The sequence below is a fragment of the Tupaia chinensis genome, unplaced genomic scaffold (assembly GCF_000334495.1).
Source record: "Tupaia chinensis unplaced genomic scaffold, TupChi_1.0 Scaffold000355_1, whole genome shotgun sequence".
NCBI classification, from domain to species: Eukaryota; Metazoa; Chordata; class Mammalia; order Scandentia; family Tupaiidae; genus Tupaia; species Tupaia belangeri.
The window spans coordinates 14351807-14362011 of NW_006159850.1; the positions used below are offsets into that span (position 1 = coordinate 14351807).

The 10205-nt window shown below is 50.0% G+C and overlaps 1 protein-coding gene across 1 annotated transcript in view; it reads right to left on the minus strand.

Moving 5' to 3' along the window:
* The window catches only part of HYDIN (HYDIN axonemal central pair apparatus protein), a 378086-nt gene that overhangs the window by 70152 nt on the left and 297729 nt on the right, over positions 1 to 10205 (minus strand). Inside the window, 6 exon segments of the mRNA XM_006152662.1 lie at positions 1901 to 2099; positions 3965 to 4137; positions 4240 to 4399; positions 7520 to 7639; positions 8462 to 8644; positions 8861 to 9072. Of these exon segments, the coding sequence (XP_006152724.1) occupies positions 1901 to 2099; positions 3965 to 4137; positions 4240 to 4399; positions 7520 to 7639; positions 8462 to 8644; positions 8861 to 9072 (1047 nt within the window).

The window sequence follows — 10205 nt, forward strand, 5'->3', positions numbered from 1 at the left end:
AGAAAGAGACAAGGACCCTGGGAGATTCTCCCCACCCCCAGCCAGGCAGGACAGTGGGTGGAGTTGCAGCTGCTTCATCTGGGCTTCATCTACATTTGTGGACTGAATGAACCTATCAATATCTATCTGTTTTCAAGGATCTGAAAGGCTGACAAGGCTAAGGAATAAGAGAGATAAGTCCGTTGACCGGCACCAAGAAGTAGAAACAGGATTAACGCATGTAAATTATAGGGAGAAATCAGAGTCCAACTCAAGAAGTTTGAACAGACTTGCTTACAGGGAGATCGGGCTGCTTGGAGTGTTTCTGGAGGTATTCAGAGAGAAGCTTGGGTGATCCCCTGGGGGTTGCAGGGTCAATCCAAGCATTACAAAGTCAATGGCGTTCATCACTCACTTGATTTTGTGGAGTAGCGGCTACACCCAGACCTGTGCTAGACATGGGATATGATTAGTGGCTTCAGAAAGGCATGTCTGTTTCTTAACTCCTGGAACTGTGAATGTGAACTTCTTCAGAAAAGGGGTCTTTGTAGATGTAATTAAGGTAAAGATCTTGAGATGAGATCATCTTGGATCACCTGAGTGGGATTCAACCCCATGCCGGCCGTCCTTATAAGAGACAGAAGAAGACACAGGCAGGAGAAGGCTGTGTGATGCCAGAGCAGAGAGGAGAGGGATGCAGTCACATGCCAAGGGACACTGGCAGCCACCAGCAGCGGAGAAGCAGGGGAGCATTCCTCCCGAGAGCCTTCGGAGGGAACATGGCTGCCCAAACCCTGATTTCAGACTTCTGGCCTCTAGAACTGTGTGAGAACGATGTCTTTAAAGTCACCTAGTTTGTGGTGATTGGCGATAGGAGCCCTAGCAAACTACGCAGGTGGGGAATAGGCAAGCAAGCGTCTGCCCTGAAGGAGTTGACAGAAAAGTAAAGAAACGGGACCATGTCTGAAAGGGGTGGGTGTCCTGAAGGACAGAAGACAGGGGGAATAATTGCACTCAACAGGGATTTCCTCAATGGGCTGATCAGGGAGGCCCCATTGAGACAGTGATGTGTAGGGGACCCTGGTGCAGGAGCCACCACCCACACAGTCCAGAGAGAGTCCCAGGAGGGGAGTAGCAAGGTCGGGGCCTGCGGCAGGGCAGAGCTCACACGGCTTGGCAGGAGCCAGTGAGGCGAGGGTGGAGTGAGATGCAGCTGTGAAGGCGGGAGGGCCTCTGGAACAGGTACGGCCCGGACCCTGTTCTTACTGTAGCGGGAAGCCACAGAGACGCTCAAATGGAGGCGCTGGGTGTGACTGACACTGTAAAGATCCCTCTGGACACTTGCAGAGAATTCAAAAGGGAAACCGGTAAGAGGAAGCCTCTGAATACGTCTAGGCGAGGGATCCTGCCACCAGCCTGGCCGAGGGTGGCGGAAGCAGTGCAGACACAGAAACGGGCAGGAAGGGGCTCCGCTGGGGGCGTAACTGGCAAGGCTTGTTGGCGGGTTGTGCTGAAGGTGACAGGGGTGGGGGCATCAGGAAAAGCAACCGCTCAAGGATGACTTCTAGGTTCCTGTCAGGACCCAGAGGATGGAAAGGACATTTCCTGAGAGGAACCTGACATGCAACCAGGATTGGGGGGCGTGGAATCAGGAATTTAATGCCAACTTCTATTTGGTAACACCGTTTACTTATTCATTCACTCATTCATTCATTCCACACTGAGGGAGCGCTCTGTTCCTGGCACTGGAAACTCAGCCATGAGCAATACTGCCTTTACGGAGATCGTGGCTGTGTGCAGAACAAGGTGTTGCGGGTTGTGGATATCAAACGGGGATGGGGTGGGAGCGTGTGCCAGGGAGACCTGGCTCTGTGTGTGTGTGCGTGTAACTGCGTCTGTGAGTGTGTCTTTGAAGCCTCACCTCCAATCGAATCGCCTTCTTGATATTGACAGGTTTGGAGGGCTGGAAGTGCAAGTGCAGGCCGTACTCGGCCTTGGGGGGGATGATCCCCTGCATCATGGACACGGTGAAGTCTTCACCCAGGTGCTCCAGGCTGCTGATCCGCCAGGCCACCGGGAGGGGTGTGACATTGCGGAGAAGAACTACCTTGGATTCTTTCCTGCAGAGACCAAAAGAAATTCTGTCAGGATTAAATGATGTTTTTTTTTTTTTTAAAGAAAATCACGACTTCTCTTTTGTGTGTGTGTGTGTGTGTTTAAAATGTTCTTAACTCTTATTTCTGCTTATTTAATTTATAAGTTCTGGTACTGGTCTAAGTTGCACCACCCTTAATTTTTTGTTATGTACAAACTACTCCAAATTATTCCAAATTAAATAACACAATTTAAAACCTGCAGCAACTTGTAAGAATTCCTTTACACCCTTTACCTAACTCATCAATCGTTGAAATGCCGACCTCTTTGCTTTGCCTTCATCTTCCCCCTCCCTCTTTCTCACAGTCACCTCATAGCCCTCAAGGTTACCAGAATGCCTGTCCTGCTGTCAGAGTACTTACTGTGTTCTATACCTTTGGTTTACTTAATAACGGCCCCAAAATGCAAGAGCAGTAATGCTGAAAATTCAGTATGCCAAGAGAAGTCACAAAGTGTGCCCTTGAAGTGAAAAGGTAAGAGTTCTCAATTTTGTTGTTGGTATTAATGACTCGAGGGCATATGCACTTGCAAGAGAGACAGAGAGACAGAGAGACAGAGACTGTGGGAGAGAGAGAGCACTCCAGTAAGATGTGGTCATATTGCAATCCCTTTTCTCCATTTCTCTTTCCCATCAGGATTCTGGACGTGTATGCACACACCTCCAGCATGTTTTTTTTTTTTTTTTTTTTTTTTTTGGAGAGATTTTCACTGTAGGGCGCGTGCGCTCGCCAGACAGACAGAGAGAGACATAGAGACAGAAAGCGAGAAATCACCCCCCAGGGGGGATGGTCACGCCGCAATCCCTTCTCCTCCATTCTCCTCTCGGGATCTTGGGCACGCACGCACACGCGCCCGGCGTGAGTTTTTTAAGCCACCGGGTCCGGAACACGAACCGCGGTCGACTACGTGGGAGTCCAGCGACATAGCCATTATGCTAACTGCTGGTTCCCACCTCCAGCATGTTTTTCAAGCTGCTGGGGCCAGAGTTCAAACCATGGTCAGCCACGTGGGATCAGGGTAGCTACACACAGTGTTTAACCGCGGCGCTACGGGACTGACAGGAAAGCTCTTGATTTAACAAAGAAAGAAAACGCAGGCTGAGGTTGCTAAAATCTACAGTACACAAGGTATTTCGAAAGAGATCGCGAGAACCCACATTCACGTAACTTTTATTGCAGCATATTGTTCTAATGGTTCTACTTTATTATTGGTTATTGTTGATCTCTCTCTAATTTATAAATGAAACTTTATCTTAGGTATGTATGTATAGTAAAAGATATAGTTTACATAAGACTTGGTGTTATCTGTGGTTGCAGGCGTCCACTAGGGGTGGGGAGCGTGTCCCTTGTGGATAAGGGGCACTGCTGTAAGTCTCATGAATGAGCGTGGACGTGCCGGTTCTGGTCTAATGCTCTCTGTATGTGCTGTAATTTCTGCAGTGAAGATTCTGAACTGTGTGGGGCCATGGACTACTGTGAGAGTCTGAAGAAAGCTGCTGGGATGTCAGAAAAGTCATGGTGCATTTTTGCATAGAAAAACATAGAATAAATATGTCATGTGCATATGCATCTACTTTAGCAGTTAATCTAGGGGGTGGCGGGGGGCAGTCCTTGACCTGTTGAAATCTATTTACTGAACCCAAGTTAACAATCTGTTAACTAAATAGGGTTACTAACTGCCCTGGTTAGCACAGGGCCAAGGAGTTGGCCAGGACACAAGACCTTTGGTACTAAAACTGAAAAGGTCCAGAGTGAATCGGGATGAGCTGGGCACCTAGAACTAGATGTCCCTTCATTTCCAGTCCGGTCCTGGCGTCATCTAGAGCTCTGACCTGTGCAGCAAGAGCCGGTCGAAGTGCAGCTGCCTGGGTTCCAGCTCCAGTTCTGGGCGGATGCCCTGGCAGCTTAATTTGAAGATGGCTGGCTCTGGGTTCTCCTTGATGCAGCAGACAATGCTGTCTTCAAAGACGCCAACTGCAGTAGGGTAGGCCCAGACATTTAGCATCTGAGGGGAGAGTCCAAAGAGAGTACATTCACATCAAGGATGCCAAGTCCACAGGTGTCCCTAGAACCCTCGCCCTGGTCAGCTGTGCCCCTGTGACGGTACCTGCTTCTCGCTGGGTTTCAGGGTCATGTTGGTGGGCTCCAGGAAGTAGGTGCTTGCTTTGACATCATTCTGAAAACAGAAGAACGCCTCCACCACCATGGGGGAGCTGTTCAGGATGGTCAGAGTCTCCGTATTGCCTGGGAACAAGGATGACTTGTACCTGGAAATGAACGAAAATGTGGATGTGGTTGTGAGGACTGAGTGCGAATCTCAGTGGAAGAGAGGATGTGAAGCAAATCAGGACAGTGCGATTACGCTGAGGCAGGGGCATGGAGACTAAGAACACAAGATTCGTATTTGTACAGACTTACCTCTGAGACTACACTGTGACTTGACCTCCCCTAAGCCTTGGTCTCCTCATCTCTATGGTGGGGTGATAATACCTCTCAAGATTGCTGAGTAGTAAGTAAGATTGTGGACCTGAAGCTCTCGAGACAGCTACAGATGTCAAATACCCAATGAATGGTACTTATCTTTAGTGCAAAGTTTTTTTATTTTTATTTATTTAATTTTTAAAGTTTTTTTCCAGAGGGCATGTTCACTTGCCAGAGAGAGACAGAGAGATAGAAAGTGAGAAATCACCCCCCCCACCACCACCACCACCAGGGGAATGGCTATGCTGCAATCCCTTCGCCTCCTTTCTCCTGGGATTTCAGGCATGTAAGTGTCCAACATGATTTTCAAGCCACCAGGTCTGTGACTCAAACCATGGTTGGCCAAGTGGGAGTCTAGCACCTTCACTGCCATGCCACCTGCTGGCCCTGAGCACAAAGAATTTTAACTGAGAAATATGCACATCTACCCTTCCGTGTGCTTCTGTCCCTAGGAGAGATTAGCGCCCGAGTAACCTGGAACTTCACTTCTATCTTAGAAACAACCTCACTCACCTCCTCCCACACTCTCCCAAAATACTACTGTTCTGACATTTGGCCTCGTTCACTGTCACCAGGCTGATTTTGTTCCTTCGTCCCTTGGGAGACACGTGCAGAGTCCAGCACAGCGGGCTTTGGAGGATGCTCAGTGAATAGCAACTGAGCAGAAAAGGAACCACAGGAGAAAACACGGAGGCCAAAGACGCCGGGCATCGGCAATCATGGCACAGGCCAGAACAGAAACAGTCTGAAAAGGCTTTTGGGACAGGTGACGGCAGAGGATGGCAAGAGAAAAAACTACTCAGAGAGACCAAGTATGAGCGAGAGACAGAGAACTCTGTGTAAATAAGTGCCAGCGGGGTGGCGGCCTTTATATCTAGCACGTCACCACCGCCTGGCACGGAGCTCAGGTCTCAAGGGCCTTCCCCAGTGCCGTCCTCACAGACCTGCGGGCTGGGTGCTGTTCCGTCCCCATTTTGCAGATGAGGACACCGAGGCTCAGCCAAGGTTAATGATACCCAGGTGTCATCTGGCCCCATGTCCTGGTTGATTCCAATGCTGCCCTGAACACCGCCCTCTTGGAACAACCGTCGTACCCCTGACTCCCACCCCAGACTGCACGCCGTGGCCTCCCGCCTGCCTTCTCCTTCCTGTCCCTTCCGCCTGGCCTTGCAGGCCCTCTCCATCATCAGCAAACCCTCCTGCCACTTTCTAGTCTAGCATTGCAGACAGTAACTTGAGGAGATAAGGGAATGGAGGTCAAACAGGGACCCTCAGCGCCACCAAGGAAGCACAGAAATAGACACTCTGCGTAGCACAGCGAATGGCAGATTGAATGCAGACATGGTGGAGATCTTGGCTCGCTTCCTGCAGACACGATGAGCAATGTGCACAGAAATGGTGAACGGAGTATCACTCAGAGTTACGATCATTAACCGTACCTGGGTCCCCAGTTCTGCCTGATACTCTGATTCTCCAACATGCCCCTTCTCCCGCTTTCCACAAACACTGTTTTTCTTACCTTCACCATTTACTCGACATTTTTCACCTTCACGTCTCTCACTTTGCGGGGTTGACCTCACAGCATCTGCCGTGGAGAACACAGATACCTCCTCCCTGTTCCCAGCAAACTGGCTGACGGGCTTCCGCCTGACGTCATCTTATCGTCCTCCTTCCGAGGACGGTAAAGGCCAGCACGCCACATCCCGATTGCTGTCTCGGGGACCTACAGCATTGATGGCCCTTACCTTTTCCTGACCCTCCAGTCTCTTCCTGCTCCCTCTTGGTACACAAGCAGCGCAAGAACAACAGTGTGTGGGCTGGCAGGCCATGGTAGTTCAGGCACTGGACTCCCGCGTGGCCCACTGAGGCTCTAATTCTGGACCTGGTGGCTTGAAAATCGTGCTGGGTACATGTGTGTATGTGCCTGTGAAAATTCTGAGAAGAGGATGGAGGAGAAGGGCTTGCAGCTTGGCCATTTCCCCTGAGGGGTGATTTCTCACTTTCCCTCTCTCTGTCTCTCTCCGGTAAGCTCACATGTCCTTTGACAAAAACGAAAACCAAAACCAAACCCCCAGAAAATAACAACAGTGTATGAACAGACTTCCCTGGACTCCATGTCTCTCCTCCACCTGCAACTCCCGCCCCTCTCCCTCTGAAGTCCAGCTCTCCCTGAGAGTTTTCTTTACACCTGGTCTCCATTGGCTCATCTCTTACTGACTCCTCAGCGATTTCACTTGGACTCCACTCCAGAACTGCCCCCAAAGGGACTCCTGCGAAGGCCCCCAGTGAGCTCCCTGTTGGAGATCCTGTGATGTCCCTGCCTCACCTTTCCGCCCTCTCTGAGCATGCGAGGTAGTGATCACCCCTCTTCTCGTGGCTCTGTGACACCACACTTTCCTGGAGTCCCCCAGTAGCTCCTCTCTCTTTCTCATCTTCGTTGTTGGCTTCTCGTCTTGTCATGATGAATTTCTCTGGGCCTCCATGCTTGGCCCTTCTCTCCTTCCCAACCGCTCTCTTTTCAGGTCATCTCATCTAGGCCCATGGCCGTTGCTGTCTTGCAGACAGACCTCTCTTTTGAGAACGAAAGCTGTATAGCCTGTTCCCTGCTCTACCTGGCGACTAGAGATACCGCCCAAGACTCCAAACTCACCATATGCCAAAGTGAACCTTGATCCCACCCTTTGGAAACCTGGTCCTCTTGCAGGCCTTCCCACTGGGAAAACTGGCGTCCCGCATTCATCTGGGAACTTATCAAAACCTTGGGGCACAAGAAGCCAGTGCTCCTGACCTGTGGTTCCGGGCTAGCCGAGCAGTGCTAGCAGGGGCGCCGCCTAGGCAGGACCTGACTGGACTCTTCATGAGCTCCACCAGGAATCTGGAATCTGCTCTGAAATAAGGGTACGTACTTATCTCTCGATTTTCCACAAAGCAGCGGCCCGAAGTAAAATCTCTCCGAACTCATAATATACTTCTTAAAGACGACCTCATCTGTCTTGATGTCCATTTTCCGCTGAGGGAATACCACTCTGCACCCAGGGAGGAAGAGGCGAGGAGAGGATGCCTGAATGGAAGTTCGATGCCACCCCCACTCTCCCCACTCAGCAAAGGGTTCAGGCGTCTGAAGACAGTGACTTTTAACTTGAGGACCTCTGTGGAGCCTTTATTACAGCCTCCCGCATTCCCAGCATCCCCAGAGAGTATAGTTTGAACTCAAGAAAACGATTTTCACTGCTACCTTCCGTAACGAGGGCTGATGACAGAGCTGAGTTAGATGTTCTGTCCTAGTGCAGCCAGCTAGAAAAATTCCTGAGCATCCCGATGGAAAACTAGTTCTGGTAGGTAGTAATTAGCTTCTGCGTTCCTGGGTCCAGTGGGGTCCTCTGAAGAAGGTTGCATAAAAGCTCCATCCAGTGGACACACTGGAAGAGGCTCCTTCCTCCTGGGGGGCCACTGCTAGCTTGCTCAACCAGCTGCGTTTAAGTAGTGCATACACTGCACTGGTGTGTTCAGGAGCTCAGGAAGACGATCACCCATGAAGGTTCACACATTTATTTATATAATATGGTAAAAAGCCCAACGGTAAATAGGAAACCAGTTTAAATTTACCTAATAATTAAATAAGTAAAGGAAGACGTTCCCCCCCTCTCTATGCTGCCTTTTATCATCCTCTTTCTGCCTCACGGTGTCACATCATCCCTGAGGCTCTTAGTTAATGTCCAAGACAAGGAAGCCTGATACAACAAGGGGACCTGGGATGTCGTCCTGTTCCACGTTGCTATTAAAAGTCACCTTGAGGGGAAATGAAGATGGGCCTGGAGACCTCTTCTGTGAAAATAAAATACACTTACTTTGGGTCTTGGCAGATGTATGGGTAAGTGCAGACGCCTCGGCAGTAGAGCTGGTACTGGCGCCGAGTTCCAAGGACCTCAAAGTTAAACGTCTGATCAAAGTTCCCCAGGTCGTTAGAAGAGAAGTGCACTCGCAAGGTTACTTCCCCGTTGGCTGGCACGATCCACCGGAAGTGGTTCAACCTGTGAAGGACCACATGGGCTGTTCAAGTGAGAGTGTTCCCCCAGTCTGAGAGAAGACAGGATGGCTGCCTGGGAGAAGTCTTGTCCCGCTGGAGTCAGGCATGGTGGTCTAGGGGGCCTGGTGGCAGGACGGCCCTGTTCTCATCTGGTGCTGTGACAGCTGCACCCTCCATCCGGGCCTTAGCGTTCCCCTCCCCGGCTTGCTTGGGGGCCTACCTGATGAATTTCTCCTGGGAGTGCTGCCCACTGAAGTTGTTCTGGTCTATGTCCGACAGGGGGGCAATGGTCCCAGAGGTTCCCCCAGAGAGGCCCTTCCTAAAAAAGAAGTGCATGCTGCGCTTGTCCTTCTGAGTCTCGCGGATTTGTTCTACTTTTTCTTTTACTTTCTGTCGGCCTCCCTTAGATGAGGTGGTCTGCTCTTCTTGAGCCTTAATTAAAAATGAGTGGGAGGTCTTAGATACTCATCTTATACACATGTACACACATGTGCACATGCGTGCACATGCGCAGGAGACAGAGATGCCACCACACATCTGCATTCCGGGCTGATGGTACTATAGGGTCAGGATGTTGGCTGCTGCTTAGAGCTGAGTAGGGTGCTGGCTCCTTATTCCCTCAGACGGGGGGCCGGAATCCCAGAGAAAGCTTGAAGTGGGCAGGGAGTGTGTGGAGTTGCAGTTTCAGCTCCTGGCAGTACCCAACCACTAGCTGGGCTTCCGTCCTCCTTGGCATTTCTGAGTCAGTTACCCCCTCCACTTGTTGCCTTCTTCCCGACATTCCACTGACATATCCTACTCACCACTGTCTCCTCCTCTCCCCTGCTCTTTGCTCTCAGGATTTATGCATCAAAAAAGAAGCGTACTGTTTGGGGAAAGAGCCCAGATAAAACATGTATTTCATTTGCCATGTCTAATAAGAAGTTCCTATTTCTCTAGTGGTAGTTTCATGTCTCCTGGTCAAAAATGCTCTCCCCTTTCTTTGCCTTTTACTTATATTTCTGCTATTTCATTTTAGAAAACTTTCAGGTAGAGGCCTTCTGTAGTAATAACTAGTTTGAACAATTGTTAACGGCTATCCATATCTATTTTGTCTATTGCCTTTTTCTTCTGAACCATTTGAAGGTAAGTTGGAGACCTGATGGCTCTGCCTCTCAATACCTGCATGTCCCCACGCAGAGCAAAGGTGAGCGCCTGCACTCCCGCAGTGCTCGGACGTCAGGAAGTGGACAGGATTTCCGTGCTCGCATTTCAGCACGCAGTCCATACGGGACATTTCGTAGTTGTCCCAGGCATGACTTTTATAGCCATTATTCCAAATTATGATCTAGTCAGGCTCACTGTGTTGTGTTCTGTTATGTTTCTTTTATATCTTTCCATCTGGATACTCTCTTGCCTCTTCACAATTACTTTGACTTTCTGAAGATCAGATCTGTTTTCCTACAGAATAGTCTGTAGTTTGAGTTTTTCTGACCACTCTCAGCGCCATTTTACTTCTTTATTATTAGTATTTTTTAATTTGACCCGGGTGGGGGGGAAGAGAGGGGGAGGGAGAGGGAGAAGGA